The 25,776-nt window shown below is 37.8% G+C and overlaps 1 protein-coding gene across 1 annotated transcript in view; it reads left to right on the plus strand.

The window, feature by feature from the left end:
- The window catches only part of larp1 (La ribonucleoprotein 1, translational regulator), a 51,684-nt gene that overhangs the window by 14,946 nt on the left and 10,962 nt on the right, over positions 1 to 25,776 (plus strand). Inside the window, exons 2-12 of the mRNA XM_033978192.2 lie at positions 7,581 to 7,645; positions 8,822 to 8,887; positions 12,648 to 12,707; positions 15,103 to 15,253; positions 18,271 to 18,405; positions 19,113 to 19,265; positions 19,899 to 20,061; positions 21,232 to 21,376; positions 21,576 to 21,753; positions 22,304 to 22,467; positions 23,996 to 24,088. Of these exons, the coding sequence (XP_033834083.1) occupies positions 7,581 to 7,645; positions 8,822 to 8,887; positions 12,648 to 12,707; positions 15,103 to 15,253; positions 18,271 to 18,405; positions 19,113 to 19,265; positions 19,899 to 20,061; positions 21,232 to 21,376; positions 21,576 to 21,753; positions 22,304 to 22,467; positions 23,996 to 24,088 (1,373 nt within the window). The remainder of the gene's footprint in view (positions 1 to 7,580; positions 7,646 to 8,821; positions 8,888 to 12,647; positions 12,708 to 15,102; positions 15,254 to 18,270; positions 18,406 to 19,112; positions 19,266 to 19,898; positions 20,062 to 21,231; positions 21,377 to 21,575; positions 21,754 to 22,303; positions 22,468 to 23,995; positions 24,089 to 25,776) is intronic.

Consider the following 25,776-nt stretch of genomic DNA (forward strand, 5'->3'; position numbering starts at 1 on the left):
AGTAATAGTTTGGTGCTCCTATTGTTATACAGAAAAATTTGCACCATTTCTCAGTCCTTTATATTGTTTTCCCCTTTTTTCATGCAAGCGTTTATGTTTTTGACCTGAATGGACCAGGTAAATGAACGCTGGTATTGATCACAGGCTCATGAAAATGTGTTGTTTAAATCCATTTTGCATTTTTTCAGACCATCTTAAAACACTTTTGATAGTAATGCTAATGTGTGCACTGCGTCACCACGGTAACTGCTGAACATTCCTCCATACACGTCAGCATCAAAAGAGATTTGGAATTACTTTTGCTGTGACATCACGCTAAGTAAGTCTGGCCCAACTTGGTTACACCCATACAGCAGGCCCTTTGTAACAATGTTGTGACTGGTCAGTCAATACAAAAATGTGTTATGTGATGCTAATGCTAATGTTAGCTTCAGGCAGTTTGTGAATAACGGGCGGTGAGTGGGCCCAGGCAGGAAGGAAATAGGTTGTAAAGTGGAGATTACAAGCCGGATTCTGTAGCGTTTTTACAATGTGCTTTTAGATGCAGGTTTTGAATTATGCATTTGGAAAATCTTAACATTTTAGCACAAAAACAATTACTCTCGTTTTGTCTTGTTCATGGCTGATAATGTGGTACTAGGCTATTTCATATGACAATGCAAACTTGTTTGGTGTCTTTTTATTTTTAATTTAAAGGCACTGTACTCATCTTAAAAAAAATGAAACACGAAACTACCGTATTTTCCGGACAATAAGTCGCACTTTTTTTTCCATAGTTTTGCTGGGGGTGTGATTTATACTCCGATAGAAACACGACTTGTATATAAATTTATTCAATGGATTTAGTGATTTGGAGTGAGATCAAGAGTAAACTTGTTAATAGTTAATCATTTAACTAAAGCATAAAAAACAAGCTAATAGCGAACTGAATACGTGTCTGGTATGTTACCGTAAGATGTCTGTGCTTCATGTAGCTGAATAAATTTAACTGTTACGTTGGCGTGCAGTTCTGATATTCAGCCTCTTCTCTATTTTATTATTATTATAACTTGTCTATTAAAGATAAAATGTCTGTTTTTGATCTCGTTGTTTTTGTAAAATACACTTAGCCAAAAATGCTACTTTTAGTCCAGTGCGACATGTTTTTTCTTCATTATTATGCATTTTTTGGCTGGTGCGACTTATAGTCCGGAAAATACTAGTTCAACAGTGGACCAAAGTTATTTCTCACTTACCTTATGCGTTCTGAGCATCCCATTTATTCACTACGATGAGTTTCCAAGTACTTTTATTAGCACTTTTTGCAACTTTCAGCGACCAGAGCAGAGTTTTACGGTGACTGTACAGCTAGCATGCTAATGTGCATTTCCAGATTTTTGGACAATAAAACACTTTTGTAATAAGGGTAAATGCAGACAGTACAAGCAGATTTATTTTGACCTTAAGAGCTGCTTATACAATATATCTATCCTGGGGCAAGACACATTTTTCTCAGATACATGGGAACAATCCGGTTTAGGGTCTTAATGTTCTGCTACATATTTTTAATTTAGCGCATTGTAAAAAATAATGACTCTAGCTTATCATAGGCAGCTCATGTGGTTTACTGAATTGTGTTTGTCCTTGATATCAAGCAGAAATGACCTTTTATCAAGCTGAAGATAACTCTACACCCACCATGGCTTTTCCAATGTTACCTTTTCATGTAACTCTATGGGAAATTCACTGTTTGTGAAAGAAATCTCCAAACTTATCTTCCATAAATGTTGGACCTTATCTTTGTTTGTTTGTGATTGGCAGACACATCATCTTACTCTTATGCTTGAAGTCCTTTCAGCTGACAACAAACACATCATTTTACCTAAGAAGAACTGTGTCCCAGTTTTTGTTTCATGTGGATAGGCCCAGTAACTACAGAGATATTAACCATAAACCAGGTCAACAAATCTGCAGTCTCACAGTGAAACAGCAAATTCCACCATAGAATTTTGAACTATGTCCAGCTCAGTTTAAGCTTGGTGTGAGCGTTTAAAATGGTGTGATGAAGTTGTGTTTCTTGTTTGTGGCTTTGCTGATTCACCAGGCAATATTGATTCTTAAACCATTTGCCCACAGGCCAGACTTTGAACACAGACATTGGGAGGTCAAAGGTCATCGACGCATGTGAATAAACCAATGGAATAGTAAAGTGAAAATATTAAAGGTGTTTCTCATTATAAAAATTTCTAATTGTGGTTCGGGTTGTAATGATTAATTGACTAATTGTGACCAGGAGACTATATAAAAAGTAATTGTTGTTTGCTAATAATGGTAATCATTTTCTGGACTATACAGGCTCTGAAACAGTGACTCTCAAACTTTTCACACAAAGTACCACCAAAGAAGATATTTGGCTTTGAGTACCAGCAATCTAAACCATGTCTAATCCAGAACTAAACCAGGTCTAAAAGTGGACTTCATTATTTCCACTGCAGTTCTAAAGAAGAAATTATTCAAAGGAGGATAAAAAGTTGATAAATTGAACTCTATATTAGTCATGTAAACAAACTGAAAAGCTGCCCAAGTACCACCAGAAGGAGCTTGCATACCACCTGTGGTACATGTACCACAATTTGGGAAACACTGTTATAAAGGGTCTTTTCATGTGTTTTAGGCCAAAGACGGTGGCATTACTAAATAAAATACAAACGAATAAGCCATTTGATTTTTCATCAGTTAATGTTCTTCATAAATATGTAGGTTAATATCGTTACCAAATGGCCCTACTTGAGAATATCCCTGGTTTGGTGCTATGCAGTTTCTGCTTGGGGCTAAACTAAGCAAATATTTGTCTGATAAGAACACCTTTGTTTAAATAACGATCCGTGGAAAAGTGAGTGGTCCAGAGGTCACGTGACCCCTCAGGCCTCACGGGGCAGTACTAGCTGATCATCTGATCTGAAAGCAGCTGATGTCAGTACTTCAGTGGATAAGATATGATTCTTAAATGGAACTTTCTGTCCAACTTGGCATTTTGGTTTAGGCAAAAGTAACAGAACAGAGTCTGAGTATTAGAGAACTGTTGTACCTTCTGAGCCCCACCTTTGTCCATGTTGTTTGGTTAATGCTAGAATGTTGGGTCGGGAGGGGCATTTTGCTGTGATGCATTTGAAGTGCAAGTTTATGAACAATTTTTTCATTCTTTTTTTTTTTTTTTTTTTTAATTAGGATATGGTTAGGGTTTGGAAATGTTTTGGATTAGCTGACATCTGAGCAGAAGTAATTAAAAAAATGATTTACACAGTCACATACAGTTTTATTACAGCTGCTAAAATGTCTAAGAGTCAAAAATATAACATTTTAGGCCTGTTCATAACAACAGAAGCACATTATTGTGGCAACCAGAGCTACGTGAGCACTTCTGTCCCTCCGGACCCTATTATCTAGCACTAACCATGTTGTTGTCCAATTGGCTCTGTGCACAACGGCACCTGGCAACCTCACTGTTAGTATTACTACTTCCTGACCAATTGTTTCGCTGTGGAGTTTTTGCCGAGTCATATTAAGATTAATAAATGCTTAAAAGGCCCATATGATGCTCTTTTTTTTATGCTGTGTTATTATAATGTTTCCTCATCAAAAAAATACCCAACTGTTTTTAAACTCCATACACCCTCGCTACAATTATTTGGATAATTTCACCCCTGGATTTGTCTATCTCTACTGAACAAAAGGTAAAAGGAAGCTGTAAACTTGAAAAACTACAGCTTCATGACATCACAAGGTGGAACAGAGCATTTTGAACCTGGGAGATGTTGACAGACTAATAAAGGGTTACTCAAACATGTGTGAATGAAACAAAACACAACTCGGGGATATGTTTTGAGGAGGTAACAGCATTATAATATAGAAAAAGCTCACATGCTTCTAATTTGTGTAATATAGGACCTTTGAAAATGAGGCAGTGGACTGGGAGCTGCGGGCGAATGACACTGAGAACAGGTTCAAGACTAAACAAATAAGGTTAATACTTCACAAAGGGAGATGTTTGTGTCTCAATTCTAGTGCTAATGCTATGTTTAAGGCAATATAAATATTAAAACAATGTGACAAAGTCGAGAAGTGCACATTTAAAAACGATAGTATGGCATTAGCTTTGGGGTGTGAATCTTTATGTCTCTGACAATTTAATTTACATTATTCAAGTCCCAATTTGAGTGAAAAACGATTCTCGATTCTAAAATGATTGTAAATTCTATCCTGAAGCTATTTTTCATTAAATTAATTTTACACATTTCAAGTTCCCCGTTGTAACAATGTTTTATGTAAACTGTATATCCATATAAAATAGAATTTTTCTTAGATCAGGCAGAATAAGAAAGTATCTGAAACTTTACTTAATTTTATTAGTTCACAATTCAATAAAAATAATTGATCTTCTGAAACATTATCTTGGCCCAGTTGATTCATACTGCAGTAATTGAACTTGTATGCCTATTTGTCAAAGACAAAAATTATTAAATTTATTTGAAAATATTTATAGCCTATGTACAATGAACCTTTTAACTCCAACACGTGGCTGTAGTTGGCGCATGAGCTTTCCTTCATTGCCAACAACAACACTACAAACCACAGAGCAAAGGTGATTAAAGTAGCACTAATCCTCCATCTCTCCTCTGTCTCACATAAGTCTCCTGTTCTGTATCTGTGCGCCTGTGCGTCTGTGTGTGCGCTTAGAGACGGCCCCCACGATGTAGAGTCTCGTGGCAAATGATGACTTGAAAAATACATCTGTTTTGATTAGCACGTGTTTTTAAAAGCATTTAATACAATGCACAGGCATATTCCCAGTTTATTTACTAATCTTAAATATTTCACTGAAGGCCATATACCAGATTATGTCCCATGTATTTTAGCAAAATATCTGCCAGTACAGATATATTGTATATTGTCGTAAGTGGCTGTTCAGGTCAAAATTAGTCAGCTGTGTGCTGTCTGCTTCTATTTTAATAAAGCATTTTATTGGCTAATAATCAGGAAGTGTGCTTTGTGACTTGTTGCTGCCACACTGTGCATTCTAACCATTCTCCTCTGTGTGTTTTAAACCAAAATTTAATGGCGCTAAACCAGATTTTTTTTTACTGTCTTAAAAAGATGAACCCTAACCCTAATCATTTTAAACAGTTTGCAGTGGCCTAAAGTTATTCCTCACTTACCATATGCATTCTGATGGTCATAATTCACTGCAATGAGTATTAAGTGCCTTTTTACAGCTTTCAGAAACCAGAGCAGAGTTTTGCTGCCACAGTAAAGCTAATAAAACTAGCATGCTAATGCATACTTCCTGATTATGACAGTAAAACGTTTGCTTTGCTGCTTATACAATATATCTGTACTGGGACCACACGCATTTTGCTCAAATAAATTAGAAACATTGGGTACAGGACCTTTTAATGCCAAGCAAATTCAAATCCACTCAAACTTTGGTTTAGGATTGACCACTTACTGTACTTGTCAAAGTGTTACATAGTGCATGTCTAAATCAAATTACGTAATGCATTTTGAACATTTGGCTCCATTTTGAACCTGCTCAGCTCCTTTTCATTTAAACTCATTGACTTTTGACTGAACAAACCTGCTCCATCATGCTCAGTCAGCAGCAGAGCCAGGAGGGAGGGTGTTCAGAGTGAACACTTGAGGTTCACTCTGAGGCGATAAGATGCAATTCCATTTTTATTTTCGAAAGAAAGTGTCGCAACAAAGTCAAAGTCTGCTCTGGTAAACGTGCAGCAGAGGGAGGTTGGCTAATGGTGATGCAGCAGGACCTATGAGGTCAGATGAGGGAAATTTAGGGCAGAGAAATGTATGAAAAATGTATGGCCTCAAAATTATATCACTGTTTAAATATGAATTTGCAGTAACAGTAATAAACAAAATAATTTATAATTGTGTGAATTCTGTTTTGAATTCTGTTGTGGGAAATGGAGCACAACAGTCCTGCCCACTTCAAAGTCATACATTTTTTCCATAGACTTGTCAAATAATTCAAATATTAAGAGGTCATCGCACAGGCTAATCAGCTGCACTGTGACTAATATCCTTAACACAATTGTTTTAAGGCCAAAATACAAGATTCTGCGAAATATTTTATATTTTTATGAATATTTTAATTCATAGTTTCAGAAACTGATTTTACATAAAATTATTGATTAGTTACCATATAGATGATTAGCTCTGAGCTCTCAAAACGTTTAATATATTTCTTTTCAGAAAGTCTATGAAAAAATGAATGGGAACCCAGGGGCGAGAAGTCACTGAGCTCCGTTTGATTATTGGGTATATCGATTATAATGAAAAACTACAGCAAGATGTGTTAGCACATGTTGATTAACATTTTGAGATTTATGTTTTGACATTATTGGTGAGTAACTGCTGTAATTGCTGATGCTTCCACCCCATAAATTAGGGCAGAATGATTTAGGAAAATGTCTTATTGCATTGATTTTCCTCATTAGATCAGATCTAATTCACACAGTTAATTTAACCCCCAACTTCCAATATCTCAAACTGCAAACATTACAAATGTAAAAGAAATGCATAAGAATTTAAAATGTTGTAATAAATGCTCTGTCTGTGTTTTGCCCTGTGTGACCTCAGGGTTTTGAGGTGAGAGGTCAGGCTTGCAGTGACATCATAAGCAAATGGACATTCTGATTGGATCCTGGATCTCTCGCCCGTTCCTACAACTGTGTGTATATGTGTGTATGTATATATATATATGTATACATGTATGTGTGTGTGAGATAGATATATATATATAGATATATATATAGATATATATATATATATATATATATATATATAAAATTTATAATGTATATTATTTTTTCCCATATCAGTACCTTAACAATACCTGCTTTTCGATACCGGTTCCTGAATATATATATATATATTTTTTTTTATACCTGTATTTTAAAGGGTAAATTAATGGCAAATATTTCATGGATTGAAAAGTGTTTTTTTTATATTTTAACTGTTTATAATATATAATATGTAATTCATATATTAGAACATAGTATTTGGCTCTATGATGTTCACTTATAAATCGAAACAAATGCGCAAAATGAACCAGAGCGCACAGCTTATCCTAACATGGATACACTTGCTTAAGTTTCACTTTTGTTTTTCCTGCATACGGCACTTAAGATCAAGGACGTCCTTTTTGGTTTGGTGTTTGTGCCATTCGTTTGTGCAGAGCGCAGTCGTGATGCGTGAGCGCCTGTGCTGCGGTTAAATAAACCAGTGCGGTTTATTTATGTATTGACTCATTGACGCAGGCATCTAAAGCCAAGGAGCTGAAAGTTGGCACCGAAGGAACGTTAGTTTTTTGGTGTCAGTGCTTACTGGACCTTTTCAGTGGGCTCCTACTTGGAGCGGAGTTTTGGCACCCAGCCCTACACGTGCACTTATGTACTGAAAAATAGCCCAGGCATACGTTTAAGTAAATATTTCTGTGTCTCCAGAGGCACTTTTTCTGGGGTATCTTTGGTAAAAACCCAGTTTGTTTGGTTAAATGTCGTCTTTTCTCTTTGTTTTCACAGAATCAACTGGTCCGGCCAAAGTGGTGCGAGCCGGAAATCCACCGAAAACCAGACGCGGAGGAAAGGTGAGCACACACACGTTGGGTTTACATGTTTCTCAGGGACATTCATTTCCCGGAGACTAATCCTAACCTTAACCATATTCACCACATACCTAACCTTAATCTAAACCATAACGTTAACCTATTTTAATATCTGAACTTGAAACCATCTTGTTGATCGAATAATAAAACATTTACATGAGGACCTTACCTTTTTGTCCCCATAAGTGAGGCAGGTCCCACGATGTGAGAGTTTAGTCCCCACACTGTTAGAAATGTCAGAGGATTCATTCCCGCTAGGTACAAGTTTTGTTGTTGTGTCCTTAGGCACGACACTTCACTTACTTTTGTATGTTTTTTGACCTGGGATATCAAAAGTATCGGAAATCAGCTACTAGTAATCAATATTAAAACTTGTAACAGTACTTGCTCAAATGAGTTATTTACAGTACAACATAAACTGAGAGTGTGAAACATTGAGGCTGTGACGTTAAATTCATGAGTCCTATTTTTCACATTATTGATTTTTAATTTACTACTTTTCAACCTCTGTGAGGTACAATCATGTATGAATGAAAAATGTAATTTACCCTACGCAACTCTTTGTCTCCATGTACATGTTATTGCTTTGCCTGTAATGTTCCACAGTATGGCATTAAATTAATTTCTTTTATGTACACATTTAATAGCTATAACATGCGGTTTCTTTCTCTAAATGGGCTGTGTCACACGCTTGTCTCCATGGAGATATAAAAGTTTAATGCTATACGGCGGAACATTCTATACCAGCGGTGTCCAAACCTTTTTCACCAAAGAAACATTCGAAGTGAACAGCCAAAGAATCAGTATAGGTTATCAGTAGACGTGGATTATTCAGATGGATACAATGCATTTTTTATGGCTTTAGCAGACAAACTGTAGCTTTATTAAGGCTTAGAGCGATCATTTTAGGTGGGTATCATAACACATTGAGATGTTATCGAGGTTATAGTGGTAGAATTATTTAAATTTGGACCGATTCAGCAGGACACTTGAGGTCCCCGGGCCATAGTTTAGACACCCCTTTTCTAGGCAAAACAATACAATTCCCAGGAAGGCAAGCATGTGGCATTCAGAAAAGATACAAAAATGTAGCCTTTTAAAGACAAATTTACACAGATTGATTAAATATTGATGTTTGTTTCTATAATTTGTTGCCAGGTTGGAGATTTTGGTGACACGAACAGCTGGCCAACTCCTGGAGAAATCGCAACAAAAGACACTCAGGTAAATGTTTTTTTCCCGTTTTCAGATTTAAATGATTAAGATTCTATAGTTTAAATTTGATACCCATTTATCAAGCTTTGTAACACTCCCTTAAAATAAATCACAAATGAGACCAGCTGCGGTTTAAATGTAAAAATATCCTCTGGGAAGTTCGTAACGTGTCAATTTAACAAAACATAGTCATTACAATATAAAGTGTGCTTCTTTAGTTCCTGGATTAAACCTAAACAGACCAATCAAAAGGCATTTAAAATCATCTCTGCGATTTGATTGGCTGTTGAGTTTGATTGATGGCTCTGTCGTCTTCAGTAGAGCGCAGTAGTTGTCTGTAATGGATGTTTTAGTGAATATAATTACACAGGAGATGAACCACACATTCAGAAACAGGGCTGTCTACCACTGAGACGTTCTGTTTTATATTACACAACTAGAAACTAGCAACCTACAGTGTGTAAAACAAGATATGGACACCCTTCGCATTTTTACAAACATCATACAATGTTCCATAGGCTACATAAAGTCCGATTGTTCATTCTTCCCCAATCAAAATAGTAATGCTGTGACATGCATATTTTATGGGAGCACTTTAGTCGGAAAAATCTTTGTAATTATCACTGGGGAGTACGATATGGAATTTTTGAGCCGATAGCCGATATTTGTCGTGCTGTTGTGGCTGAACCAATATTTGCCTGTGGCTGAACCAATATTAATCTGTAGTAGAGACCACATTTACATTTAGCTATAGTGAGTTTACAAATTAACTCATCGCATTTGTAAATATAACAAAATGTATTTATCTGGGATATAAATTCATATTACTCATTTGGTCTGCTCAAAAAGACAACCTCACATTCGATTAATTGATTTAATACATTTTCTGCCCAGCCATACAACAGACTAATATAACATAATATCACCAAGGTTCTCCATCGGACAGAAATTTACTGTTAAAATCTGTTTCATTTGAACGTGTTTTAACAATGATTTCCCCATACTGTCTCAAACTATCCATGGTTGACATTGTACTCTGAATAGGACATTTAGGCATGCTTATTTTTATTTTAATATAACTTAAATTATTATGTAAAAAAGTATATTAAAATATCACAGTAATGCCTGTTAAAGTACATAACAGCCCTATCATAATGTTTTACAACAGTGGCTCTTAAACATTTCACACCAAGTATTTGGCTTTCCAAGTACCACCAGGCACAAACCAGGACTATATGAGGTCTAGATTAGAGCGAAAAAGGCCTAAAATGAGACAAAACCAGGTAGTTCTTAAGTTGATTAACCCCAAAAGGTATGTGTCCTTATTCATGACCTCCTGCTAATGTCTGTATAACTCTGTAGGGGATTTTTGTACAAACACTGAAACCAACCCCCAACATGTTTGTAATGTAAAGACGGCTTAAGGCATTACCGCACCTCCATCGAATCACCTGCAACCAGACTCCCCTCTCGTCTTTGACACCTGTAAACAATACAACCTCTGATCTTTAACCCTCTGTCACCTGTTGGTCACCTCTCACACTGCAGGACACGCCCACCTCTCCTCAGGTGTCTCTAAACTCCTCGTCTTTCTTTGTCACAGAGTTGCCAGGTTTGCTTCTTTATAATGGCTTTCTGTCTTCTATTTTTGGAATGTTGCTTGCAAAATTTTGGGAGTCTTGAATTGTTTTTTTTGTTTTTTTTATGCTGTGAATGTCGCAATTTCTGACCTTTTTCAGTTCCGTTTCATCATATTAGACACAGTAATGCCCGAGATGCAAGCTGTTAAAGTCTAAAGCACTTATTGATGTAATGTGTGCTATTAAAATAAAAATAGCGCTGCACAAAATATCGCAGTAAAAAAAAAATTGCTGTACGTGTAGTTTAGACTTTTACAAACGTTCTGAAATACATGTGATTCTAGTTTTGGTTTCCATTTAATTGCAATAGCTTTATCGTAAATCGTAATCTTCCTCTAAGATCTAAGTAAAATATGCGCATCTTATTAGCACGTTCAGCAGTGGCAGACAGCGTTTAATAAGTTGCTTCTTTTTTTGTCTTTTTCTTATTTTGGTGAAACTTGTTGGGACCTGCTTAGTCGCTTGTTTCGCTGAAAATCTGGCAACCCTGGTTTACACAGCTGTTAGTCTGCAGCGTTTACATGTCATTTGTGTCACATTACAGCCCCACCCCCTTCAGGTCACAGCCCTGTCCCCTTCAGCTCACAACTATTTCAGAAAGTGTGCTACTGTGTCAGTGCTTTCAATAATCATAGAAGAGTTATGCCAAAATCTATTGCACAGTTTCCTTAAGCACGTTCACTTGAGAGAAACTTTTTAATCAAATGTTACTTGAGTAGTTTTCAGACCCAATACATTTACTTGTAATATATTTGACAGTGTAATCTTACTCGTCAGAGCTCACAACATTCATCCTGCATCCTGCAAATGAAACTGCTGCACATCGCATCAGATTTCTTAAGTTGTAGTGCATTGGTTTATATCATGCTTTTGTATATTTCTGAAAAATGGCCATGCCAGAGCATGGGTGATGTAGGCATGTGGGCGGAGCCTTGTGCAGGATCATACTCTAACTATAAGGAGGGTTCGAATAGGGTCTGGGAGAGATCACTAAATTGCTCAAACATGCCTGCATGACTTATAAAACCATGCTTTTACCCCCTCTTTTAAAGTCATTTTTGAGTCATAATATACTCCCTGCTCTGATTAGATGTAGCATTTATTTAAAAGGTTAACTCACAGCCACCTCTGAACCTGACCCTGATCACCTCCTGACTTTATCCTGAAATGTGTGTCTCGTCATCGGCACAGGAATAGCCCTAGCCTCCAGGTGGAGGGGGGCGGCTGGGGGCGAGGGCCAAGCCTGGGGAGGGATGTCCTTTTAGGGATCCCCATAGATAAATGCTCCCCTGGATCCTGAGCTGGAGGTATTTATAGACCGGGGCCACTGTCACGTAGCAATCAGGGAGGTGGAGGTATGCCTGAAGTATAGAGCACTGCATTATTTTTGTTTTCAGATTCATTATCTTCTCTTTTACTCATTTATAATAATTAATAAAATAAAAAGTATAATTTCACCATTTAAAGGGTCTGTACCATTTTGCATGTATTTAAGCAAAATGTGTCTTGCCCCAGTGCAGATATATTATATAAGCAGCTCTTTAGATCAAGATAAGGCCGCTTAATGCTGTTTGCATCTAATTAAAAAAGGGTTTTATTGTCTGAGAATCAGGGAGTGCGCGTTAGCATGCTAGTCTAGTTATTGCTAGCTTTACCATCATGGTAAAACTCAGGTTGGTTATAAATGACACATTTTTTATGTTTAAAATCTGCTGTTATTTAATCATATTATGTAAAAAATTTAAACTGTTAATAGCCAATGAAGAGAAATATAGAATATAAAATTGAATGGACGCAAATCAAAGGCTGCAGTTTTTGAAATACGATAATTTTCTCCATAAACAACAAAAACTCCTGTCTTATTCTTTATAAAAATGTTAACCCTGTAGTTTAGATCTGAAAAACATGTTTTGAAATGTAATTCTTGTATTAGTTTGTCAGTTCATATTTCAGTGTTCTATTCAACTATTAAAACCTAAATCTTATAGCAACATTTGTCTGAAATCATAATATAATTTTCCCAAAACATTAACCCCTTCACACCTTTAGTCTCATCTTATGTTGTGTCCACTGTTATGTCTGTCCATCTCATTGTGTTGTGTTTAAACTGCTGTTCCTCCTTTGTTCAGATGGAGGCAGTGTCCAGCCTGTCCTCTGTCAGGCAGGTCAGAGACTCGTGGAGAGCAGCTGTAAGTTCAAAGTTCAAATTCGCAGCGGAAATGTTCAAAACTGTACTAATAATAAATAATACTGAAATACTAAAAAACTTACACTGCAGAAACCAGAACACACGACACAAACAAATACATTTAACATTTGATGATATGAAGTTTGAGCAAAACTTAGGTAGTTAGAGCATCAATTTAATTTTGGGAATAGTTGGCCTCTGGTTTCCCGTCAGTTACCTACATAAGTGATCAGTATGTGATTGTCAAAATGGGCCAATTATTTTTTCTAAATATCTAATTTTTTAGCAGTACATAGTAAAGATGGAACAAAGTCCATGTCTGAAATACAGGTGGACATTATTGACAAAAGTGAAAACCTACATTTTCAACAAAATGCACAAATGTCACTTTATGCAGTTATTGAAAGACATTTTTAGTATATTATATTTTGTACAACTCAGAAATGTCAGTTGTGATGCTATGTATTTTCGATGCCTCACACTACTTAAGGTATTTTATTTTGTTTTTTGCAATTATATTGTAACTAAACTGTTTCTATAATTGTGTTTAAAATCTAAAAAGAAATTTGAGAGAGTAGAAACTTTTTCAATACAGCAGTTTCATCTCATACCAACATTTGTGAACCTTGCATCCAGTCTGTCATGTGTGCAGTTATGTGGCTCTTTGTCAAATGTGTGGTGCATGTTTAAATGATCATGTTTATTTAAAAGGCCTACAGCTCTAATTGACAAGTAAAATTTCTTCTGCAAAATGTCCTGTTATATTCTGTTTAAATGCAGCTAACCCTGTAGTTAAGATGTTTTGATATACATAGAATTATTTGTTTAGCAGTTCCAGTTTTATTATTCTCTAAAGGTGAACCATGAACAGAATCCTACTATCTGAGCTCAAATCTAATTGCAATAATTTTCATAGAAATTGCAGTTATATATTTAATAGGGTTTGTTTTGAGTTAAAGTTGGTGCTTGGTTTTGTCTGAGTCATGTGCTGGGCAGGACTTTATCAGTGTGTGAGAGCTGATAACACTGGGACGTCCCATAACAGAGACCATGCCCACTATGCTTTGCACTCAGTATTAAAAACTCTACTTTCATTAGAATAGGGTCACATTTACAGATGATTTAGCTTCATCTAATCACACGTTTTAAAAGATCAAGTCGAGTTAAAGCTACAGTATGCAACTTTCTGGAGGTGGAAAGTCATGATCCCATTAGAAAAAAACCAAACACTTAAAACTATACTACAGAACATTATCCATTTAGATAGATTTGTTTTATGCCATACTGTGGAATATTATAGCCAAAGGAACAGCTTTTCCATGCAGTGTTTCCCCTACGTTTACAGGGTTGACAAAGGGGGTTTAGCCTTGTATGTGCATGCGCACGATCACTCGTGCACGTTAGTGGAGAAAAAGATAGACCTCTATATTAAACAGGCTTATAATGGATTGTCATTTATCTGTTGCATTTAAATTGTTTATAACAATGAAACACCTTAAGAACATGCTTTCAGAAGTTTGGACATTTTGATTAAAGGAGCTTATAGTTTAATTTCATATTAAGGATTGAATCATTTGTCGTAATGAGTTCTGAGGTTATGACCTAATACAGTTATTTATGGTGTTCTGTAAGTTTCACTGCTTTATAACCCATGCTCCAGGCACACTTCAATGTATCTGTCAAACAAATGATGCTAACGCGCTTATTCAAACTAGTAGGTTGGCCTTGCATTTTGCTCACTTAATGAAATGCATGCAAATGCTCAAATAGTACTTTGTGTAATCTACAAACTAGTCTAACTTACTCCTCGCTCGGCCAGTGTCTGTATCGGTCTGTCGTCTTGCTGGAGAAGCAACATTGTTTAGTGTTGCTACCACTGTGACACTATACAGCGCTGGGGAATGATGGACTGGATTAGACAGGCAAAACATGAGGGGAAAATATGGACCATATTTTTATAGAGTAGAAAACAGTATTTTGACAATAGGTGATTAATGCTGTTGACGGGGTGCCCTACCAATATACTGGTTGGGGAAACACTGGCATGGAAACAAGCAGGAGGAGGCCCTTCTCCAGGCTCAATAAGAATCAGGTTTGTGGAGAAATGGGGTCTTACTGTGTGTAAAATCTGCTAACCATGTAGTTTAGAACTCTAGAAACATGTTCTGAGATGTCCCTGTGTGTCAGATGCCCTCCCTGTGTCTCCATGAGGTTTTATTCCATGTAAAAGTTGCTAACTCTGTAGTTTAGACCTCTACAAACATGTTTGGAAATGCTAGAGATTTTTGGATTAATGTATCAGTTCATATTTTGCTTGCTACTGGACAGGTTTAAATTTGAACATTTATATTATATTATTTTATACTATTAACATCTTTTTGGCCTTGTGTGTGCAGCCTCCAAAGCGATCGTCGCAGAAGAAGGAGCTGAAGGAGAAACGGGAGAGCATCGAGGAGAGCAAAGAAAACCTCAAATCCAAATCTGATGACTCTGGAGAAGACAAGAATCCTGACGAGGACGGCCAGAGGAATGGGTCCAAGAAGAAAGGTACGGACCAGGTTTAATATGAAAAACACAATTGGTGCTTTTCAGATTCAAGAATGAGATGTCATACTGCCAGATGGGTGCAAGAGCCAGTTTTTCCTGTTGATTGACATTTGTATATTTCATGGCGAAATACCATGTAAACTGATCATTTCTGTTATTTGTCTGAAACCACAAACCGTTACCACAAAGATCAGCATTTTAGCTATATTTATTTTAGCTTCCCACATCTGTATAATCATTGGCCGATAGAATGTTGTGATTAGGGATGGGACGATATTAAATTTTAGACTCACGATTATCGTGGCCAAAATAATCGCGATTAACGATATTATCGCGATAATTATTAACCTGTTAACGTTTCGACGGCCCGGGCCTACTTTACAACAATGTACATACACTTCTGCGTCACCCGCACAAACAATCTACACATCAAATGAAAGCTGCGGCGCTCGTCTTTCTGGATATGCAAACCATTTTCACCTGCAATCACCACAGTGCTGACAGGAAAGACGTTTTTATAGAAAAGTCACAAAGTGTGAATCTGGACTTCACTTACCATTGAGCGCTCTGGTTCTGTCAAACATCAACATATTTACACAAAGTTGGTCTCATTTGTTCCGTAAAGGTCCAGAGAATATATTCCAGTCAAGAAATTATGTCCAATCTGCTGCAGGAAAGTACTCCAAATATGAAATCTGCTCCGTCACTTCTTTGCCTTTCTTTAGTCGATTTCAGGCATAATAAACTTCTGACAGCGCCAACTTCGTTCCCCAGTGCTAAACACACGTATTAGCTTGTGATTGACACCAATGTTGGCCAATAAGGTGGGGGTTGTGGGTTACTGAGCCCGCACACAGCCAATGAGCAGCGGGACAGGATGACGTATCACATGCCATGGTTTTCCGTAAACAGACGTACCCGGAAGAAAATGTGTACTCCTCAATGCCATGCTGGAGAAATGGACCGGTCCTTGTTGCGCCGGAAGTGACGCAAGTGCCCGTCGACGAAGACTTAATTTTTTTTAAATTAAGGCACTTTGGTGAATTGGGAAACGAGTGGATGCAGAAATGTGTGCATAATGGCACATTTTACGCACTGTTGTTTTGCGTTTTAAACACGACGAAACAGACAAACCAAAGGGAGGACGTGATCGAGGACACTGTGGATGTTTGTACAAGTTAAACTAGAGGCATCTCGGACCTAGAGCGGTTCATGGCAAAGATTAAAGATCCCACAGTGGACTCAGGAGTAAAGGACCTTATTTTTTGATGGATTGGATGCTGTTCTCGATCGGTAAGCGTGGTTTATTCTGCTATTGACTTAATTGTACGTAAAATATACCGTGTATAATCGTTAGCTTTGCTCCTGTGCACATAGTGCGCATTCGGACCATGCGCTCTGACACATTTGTGTTCAGCTGTATGAATTAGACTTAATTTGTCTGTTGTTTAAAAGGTGTTGTTTTATTCTGCAGTTTGCATTATTGTAGGTAAAAATCTAAGATGTGCACACATTAGCGTCTCATCTGTGCGCACGGGTGAGGCGCGCACTGGTACGTTCCTGTGGAGAGTTACGGATCAGACTTTGTTTATTGTTGATATCTGACAGAATATAGTTCAAACAGCCATAAGCACAGAAGCTACAAGTGTCATTGCTATGTCAGAGTGGGCAAACACCAGAACTAACATATAAACGTTGTATTGGAACTGGAAACATGAGGCTGTGTGATGCCGTAAAGGCGATTATAATCGTGCGCAATGATCGCGATTATTAAAAAATGCCACGAACGATTAATTGCGGACCTTATTTATCGCGATTAACGATATTATCGTATATCGTCCCATCCCTAGTTGTGATGCCATCTGAAATCCAGCGATAAAAGCATACTTTTTGAAAACATCTGTTAAAGATGCACTGTGTAACTTTTCTTGTGAAGAATACACCGCCTGCTTGAGCAGACCAGACAGATCAGATGTTGAATGAACAACATTCTGAATCCCAGTACTGCTGTCCTGGCTAAATTAATGCCATGAAGAATGTGTGCAAACATCTGTATTTGAATTGATGCAAGATGGATAATTTAAAGGGCACACAATAGAACATTGCAATTAAAGCAATAACATCTCCATGGAGACAAGCAGGTGTCCCTCTGCCACAAACGTTACATAGTGCACATTTAATTCAGAGTTGAAATCAAAGTTGTAAGGCTCAACCCAGAGTAGTTATACATTACACGTTGATGGCAAAGTGTAGTTTGTGATTTTTAAAGGTCCTATATTGCACAAAATTGACTGATATAATTATATAGTTATGTTGTTACCTCATCAAAAACATACCTGAAGTGTTTTGTTTCATTCACACATGTTTGAGTAATCCTGCATTGTTAGTCTGCCTCCCAAGCTCAAAATGCTCTCTTCCTCCTTGTGATGTCATGTAGTTGGAGTTGTCAATAGCCACCTTTCAGTGAAGGTGTATGGAGCTGTTACCACATGACATTACAAAGTGAAAGAGTGTTTTCTGTTTCAGAGAAGAACTTGGCCTAAAAACAAAGGTTTTGTGTTAAAACATTATAACATATACATAAATAGGCCCTTTAAATAAGATTAGAATATATACTTATGTTGTGGTACATGCTCCTGCTTACTTTTTGCTTTGATCTGTCACCACACATTTTCATCAAAAAACCAAAAAACCAAACACAGCATCATTTCCTATTTTACTTTCAAACAACTGTGAAACTACTGCATCAGTAGTACCACCTGCTGGACAATAGTGAGACTGCAGCTGGCTCGATCAACCTATGATGAAGCAGATATGAGTGATATATACCACTATGGGAGATTCACTGTTTTTTGAAAGAATTATCCAAATAAAAGATTAGCACAAACTGCCACTAAATGATGTAAAGCTATGGTAAATATCTACCACAGGTACTATCTCACCAAGGAGTAATTAGAAAAATATGGAAACCTGTCAAATGCATTGAAAATGTCTTGTGTTTTTGTGTTTGTTGCTAGGTAACAAGCAGAAGTGGGTTCCTCTGATGATCGAGGTGAAGCCGGAGGGTCCCAGAGAGCGATCGGCGTCGCGGAACAACAGTCGCCCCAATGAGAGCCCGAGAGTGCCCCCTACTGCTCGCAACGACCTGCGAGGTGAGGACTGAAACGGCTTTAAACTGAGAGCGGGGAGAGGGATAGCAGGGGCCCACTGTAAAAAAGAATATTGATACTTTTGCAACTGATGTAATCAACATCCCCCTGGGGGTGAAGCTAACTGTGTTTTCTAATGGGAGTATTGTGTAACCATGCTAACTGCTGAATATTACACCATAGATATACACTTAGAACCCCCTATTGTGATGTCACTGCAAAGTATCAATAGTAAAAGGTTAAGTTATATTATTGGCCAGTGTTGCAACAACAGGAAATGGGCGTGTCAAGCAGTTCATGCACTTCTGCCTTTACACAGACTTTTGTCACATTTTAAGAGGAAGTAAATTTAGTTTAAAAAAGACATGAATACCAGAGACATGTGAATATAGGACTGGTCGAAAGGGAAGCACCACTCCAGTCTGTTTTCTACAAAAGGTACTTGTTAAGATTAAGAGTAGAAAAATTGGGAATGTTTTTGATTTTTATATTGTACAATTGAGTCTCGTTCAATTGCAGTTGCAAAAAAATTCTCTTCTCTCCTCCAAAAAATCTACTTGGTGCATCTTTAAAAGTAACAACCACTTTTTTGTTTAAAATCTTCCCACTTTCACAAAAAAATAAGCCACATATACGTTAGAAGTAATTACTGACTGATCGACTAAGTTGCAGCCCCATTTTCTAACCTTGTAAATGATCTTTTCTTGTAGACTGGCACTCTCAGAAGTACGAGCGTGAGTGGAGGGACGACCACGATGAAGTGTCCAGTGTGAAGAGTGAGGGGGCGCCCTTCAGAGGCGGCTTCAGGGGGCGGGGCCGGGGACGTGGCAGGGGGCGGGGCCGAGGCAGGGGTGCGGGCAGAGGTGAGGTCACACACTAAGGTCACATGATCACATGGCTTTGAACTGTTGGTGCAGTTTTCAGAATGTAGATTGTGATGATCTCATACTCTCAGATGGGGACAAGGGACGGTGTTCCGTATAGAGTTCAGGATTGTCGTCAAACGCAGATTAGCCTAATGTTAGACCAATGGAGATTTTAAGATGCTAAATACAACGACAGAGTGACCCAGCAGTTTATTGGGTTGTTTTGTGACTTTTTTTTTGTTGTTTTTGCTAATGTATCTCCATGAACATTTACACTGCTGCTTCAAACATTGTGGGATTTACTTCAGTGGTCACATTTGAAAAGTGTGTCCTATAAACAGGGAGTTGAAGCCCGTTACTTACTACTTGGACAAAATGCTTATTGCACTTTACAACTTGTGATATATCCTTTAATATAAATAGCTCTGTTACTTAAGTTGGACTTTAATTTTAGCTTTCTTTCAACACAATCTGATAATACAGAACTTAGTTGGAACTACAACAGGTGAGCTGATTTGTGCTGTTCCTCTCGAATAACATTACTAACGTAAGGTAGCTTGTGACTGTAAACAGTTTTTCAGTTAGTCATCAGTAAAGCATCTTCTAAAATGCCTTGTTCCTTTTTTCCAGGCCATTATGAGTACCGTTTCGGATACAAATCCTACGACGTGAAAGATGCCGCATACGGACAGAAGTTTGGAAACTCTGTGACTTATTACTACGACAACATGAGCAGCAACGACCTGTACTCAGTGGACCAGGACCTGCTCAAGGACTACATCAAGAGGCAGATGTGAGGCCACACTTGGTGTTTCCAAACTTGTAGTGTATATAGTTTTTCATTTTTGGTTATTTTTTTATTTTCATGACTATTTACATTGTAGCTTTTCACTGAAGGCATCAAAACTATGAATGAACACGTGTGGAAGGAAGCCATCAAAAAATACGCTCAAAATAACTCCAAACATGTTAAATAAGCCACCCTTTGCTTTGATCAATGCTTTGCACTTTTGACCTTTCTTGACCCAGACATGGCACCACTGTGAAGTGAAAACCATTTCAGGAGACTTCATCATGAAGCTCATTGAGAGAAGGCCAAAGGTTTGCAGATCTGTCAAGCAAAGAAAAGGGTGGCTACTTTAAGGATTTTAATAAAAATATAAAAAAAAAAATTAGTTGAATTATTTAACTTTTTTTTATTTGCTACATAATTCCATACATCTTGCTTCCTATATTTGATGGTTTCTGTTAGTATCTAAAATGTAGAAAGTATATCATTCATATCAAATTATCCATTATTTCATTGTATAATTTCCTACCTTTTCACAGAAATGCTTATTTGAGGGGCTGTTCCTACTAAGATCACTGTAGCTGGGCATAATTCCAATATAATTTAGAGAAGTAACTTTAGTAAAGTAAAAAAGTAAATTTCATCGTGTATGCTAATGACTAAGGAACCACTTTAGCATAACAATGAATATTCTTACATTTACCACGGCCACACTTTGACCAGTATGGACATGTTTATGACGATGTCATCTCCCATTGGGCACTGCAGTTTTCTAACACGGAAGCCAGTGGACTTGTTTCTCATATTTAATCATTTTAACAGCAATACTGAGATTTAAAATTTCCAAGCTGCAAAACATAATGATCCACAGGTGGCATAGATTGTAACTATATAGCAGACACAAGCACAAGTAACCTGCTGTAGAAGTGATGAGCTCTTCATGTCTCTTCTCTGATTAAAATTGAGGAAGACTAAACACCTCTGATCTCAGCAATGTGAGAGTTTGATCAGATATTTATTGAATGAAAGTCACTATATAAATCATCATGATAGACCATGATCCAAGCTGGAGCAGTAAACCGTTCAGTCACATATCATGTAATGGATTAATTGCCCATGTTAACTTGGCAAAAATATAGTCGTGGTTAAAGTCAATTTTGCATCTTTTTGCAGCGAGTACTACTTCAGTCTGGATAACCTGGAGAGGGACTTCTTTCTGCGGCGGAAGATGGACCAGGAGGGTTTTCTGCCCATCGGCCTCATCGCGAGCTTCCACCGAGTGCAGGCACTGACCACTGACGTCAGCCTCATTCTGGAGGTATTTACTGTTCAGCAAAGTAACAAAACATTTACTGAAGTAAGAGTACAGTTAACATTTAATTCGGCCACAACATCCGGTCAAATATTGGATATCGGTATATGCTCAAAAAACAAAAAAATCCATATCGGCCCATCCCTAATAATTTCATAGTTGGAGCAGACTCACTTATTTATAACTTTGCATTGTTTTGCTCCAGGCGTTGAAGGACAGTCAGGAGGTGGAGATCATCGACATGAAGATTCGGAGGAAAGAGGAGCCGGAGAAGTGGCCTTTACCGGGCCTGAACCTGCCCAACCACGCCCACACCACCGACTTCTCTCAACTCATCAACTGCCCCGAGTTCATCCCCCGCACCGCACCTGACGACCAGACAGGTAAGAATACACCTGACAAAGAAACACGTTAAACACTGCACCTGACGACCACAGAGGTAAAACACTGCACCTGACGACCACAGAGGTAAAACACTGCACCTGACGACCACAGAGGTAAAACACTGCACCTGACGACCACAGAGGTAAAACACTGCACCTGACGACCACAGAGGTAAAACACTGCACCTGACACTGCACTTGATGACCACAGAGGTAAACACTAAAACATTCCAGTCAGGCAACAAAACTTGTTGTTTCCATGGAGATGGTGTAGTGCCACAAGTGAGTAACATTTCAGGCAGCCTGTTTAATCTGCTGTAAAAGTGATGAGCTCTTCATGTCTCTTCTCTGACTAAACTTTGAAGAAGACTAAACACCTCTGATCTCAGCAAAGTGTTTATTTTCCCATATATAAATAAATTATGACATACACTGGAACATTCCATGCAAAGCAGTAATCTCTCTATGGCAACCCTACTGCTAAATATAAAATAAATGAATATGAAGTCAACAAAAGGTTTTTCTAATTTGTTTTTGCGTTCTTTTTCAGGTTCCCCACGAGCTTCAACGCCAGTGCAGCAGACCAAACCGGACCAGGACCTTTCCAACCTGAAGACCATGCCCAAGGGACTGTCGGCCAGTCTCCCAGATCTGGACTCCGAATCCTGGATCGAGGTCAAAAAGAGACCCCGGCCCTCTCCAGCAAGGCCCAAGGTTAGTTCTGATACTACCAGTACTACCACTACCACCCGTTATTTTTACTACTACTACTAAACTACCATCACAACTCTTCTATCACTGTATAACAAATTTTATGTTAATGATGTCTAGTGGTAATATATTGCCGCCTTCTTATATTGCCTCCTTTTACAAACACAAACGCTTTTATTTAGGCCTGTCACGATAATTACTATATCGATTTATTGCTCATTATATGGAAGCTAGGACAATATATTTTGGGGCTCTGGTAACCTGCTGTAGAAGTGATGAGCTCTTCATGTCTCTTCTTTGACTAAACTTTGCTGTGAATCAGAGGTGTTTAGTCTTCCTCAAACATCTTTTAATATATTAAAGGTGTGCTATGTAACTTTTTCACCTACTTGTCTCAGTGGACTTGTTGTTTTGCCTGGAATGCTCCACACGGCATTAATTATCCATCTTGAATTTTAATAGTCAATCATGCATTCTTATTGCCGTCCAGAATGACACATTTCTATTTTTTTTTCATAAAGATTGATATCAATCGGTTTCCCCGTGGTCAGATCAGTTTTTTTCAGTGACACATGTGAAACGAAAGAGCTCCTATGGTCACCTATGATTTGTAAATAAAATCAAATTTGTGACAGAACTTGGTCCGAGCGGGACTCGATCCTCCAACCTTCGGGTTGGGGGACCAACACTCTAACCACTGAGCCACTGTCGCCCCATTGATTCTGTAGAAATCCGTAATGATGTTCAGCTCCTTGTGATATTTTTTCCTTTTATTTTTTCCAATACAAATGGACCCGATTGGCTAATTCATCTGTCAATCACACCTATTTGACAACTGGGAGATTTACCGGTGACCAGACTCACATCTTCGCAAAGTATTGAAGAAGTGTATATTTTGGATCAAGCATTCTTACTGTGAGTGGGCTCGCCTCACCACAGATCTGACCTGTAACTTGGCCTGATCATGTCACCTGCTTGTCTCCATGGAAATTGACATTTGAAATTGTGAAACTTTTCAGGCAAAACAATAAAACACAGCAGATGGCAGACACTCAACTAGAAAAGTTACATAGTGCACCTTTAATTATCCAGTATAAAACGTTTAACAAGGGTTCACAATATGATTACATTTAATTAAAATTCAAAGGCCCACAATATATAAAACGTTGGTATCAACACTATTTATTGCTATCAGTTTGAGATCACAGTCCCAACCTTCCATCAGCAAGTCCATAGCTTCTTAGTTCTAGTAACAGTTAATATTGACAGCACACAGTGGACATATTTTCACCCCAAGACCTGCTTATACAATATATTTGTACTGGGGCAAGACATTTATCTCAACTGCATGTCAGGTACAGGAATTTTAACCAAATCACATTTTACAAACCATTTCTATCATCACCATTCCCATCTCCCCACTTTATTTAAATTGGTCATGTTCATTTATTTAACATTATTTTCACATTTTTTTATATATATTTTAATTTGATTTCTTTTCATTTCTCATTTCCTTCGGTGGCTGATTCAGACCCATTCGTTTCAGCAGAAGGACAAAGAGGAGATGCGCTCTCCAGTGCCCCCTACTGGATCCTCCCCCTTGCCCACTGCACCCTCCACCAAGGTAAGACACTGCGCCCTCTGTTATGATTTAGTTTATTTAAGGGAGACAGAGCAGACAGAATTGTTACATTTAAAAAAAAAAATGGAAACCAGTGCCATCTCCATAGGCCATTTGGCCATGGGACTATAAAATAGACAAAGGTATTAAGTATTTCTAGATAATACTACTCTTATCGATACTGCTTATCGGGCCAGTCTTTTAATGGTTCTCTTATTGGTGCTTTTACAGCAAAAACAAAATTATAATTTAAAATTATTAATTTCTCCACTCTCAAACATTTGGGCATAATTTATTTTCATATTTCTAATTAAAATAAGACTATCTTTATATGACTAACTAGTACTAACAAGGTTAAATTTGGAGTTTATTCCTTGTGTAATCAGAGGAGCCAAATGAAATGATGTGATATGTGGCAGGCTACATGACACAGCGCACCTTGCTCCACACTGTCTGCATAACTTCCTCTCAAAAACGTTCTGTGCATGCAACCTGTCAGCCCTGCTTTAAACTCTACTCAAGTGTGATATTGGATCATTTTCACGTATAATCAAAGCAGGGCCGACACATTGCGTGTATGGGATGTTAAAAACCGGGTTGTGATACCCATCCCTAGTGACAACTTGAAACTAGGGATGGGACGACACAGACGTACCCGGAAGAAAATGTGTTCTCCTCAATGTGTTCTCCTCAATGCCATGCTGGTGAAATGGACCGGTCCTTGTTGCGCCGGAAGCATAATGGCACATTTTACGCACTGTTGTTTTGCGTTTTAAACATGACGGACAAAACAAAGGGGATACGTGATCTAGGACACTGTGGATGTTTGTACAAGTTAAACTAGAGGCATCTCTGACCCGGAGCGGTTCATGGCAAAGAGTAAAGATCCCACAGTGGACTCAGGAGTAAAGGACCTTATTTTTTGATTGATTGGATGCTGTTCTCGATCGGTAAGCGTGGTTTATTCTGCTATTGACTTAATTGTAGGTAAAATATACGGTGTATAATCGTTATCATTGCTTCTGTGCACATAGTGCACGAAGCACGAACGATTAATTGCGGACCTTTTTATCGCGATTAACGATATTATCATATATCATCCTATCCCTACTTGAAACACAGTTCAATATATTTACAATGACACACATTAAAATGACTTTAGTGTTTAGCCCTGGTTTAATTTCAGCCACTGCTTCACTTTGCAGATAAATGGGTTCATATCTGAGCGTTGTCATTTGGGCAGATTTGGTGTTTGCTTTTTTTGTAATTTTAGTTTTTGCTGTTGAAGTGATGAGCTCATCATGTCTCTTCTCTGAAAAACAGTGAAGATGATTTTATATCTCTGATCTCAGCAAAATTAGAGGACTACATATCTCATGAATGCAAATATTAGTCAAACAGTTAATTTGTGAACAGGCCCCAGTTATTTTGCACTGAAAAAACTATTAACTATAGCTCTAAGCAAACACTGGATGCTTCTATTGCCCGAAAGTACTTTTATTAAATTTGCAATTTGCTTTTAATCATAGGATTCTTTTCAAAGTTCACATTTTAAAACGTGTCCAGGAGAATTGACTAAAAGACGGACAAATGTGAACTGACAAACTCACACAAAAATCACATTACAGAACATATTTGTGCAGATCTAAACTATAGGGTTAGCAGCTTTTATGCAGAATAAGACAGGAGGT

Source organism: Periophthalmus magnuspinnatus, chromosome 14 (genome assembly GCF_009829125.3).
Source record: "Periophthalmus magnuspinnatus isolate fPerMag1 chromosome 14, fPerMag1.2.pri, whole genome shotgun sequence".
Taxonomy (NCBI): domain Eukaryota; kingdom Metazoa; phylum Chordata; class Actinopteri; order Gobiiformes; family Gobiidae; genus Periophthalmus; species Periophthalmus magnuspinnatus.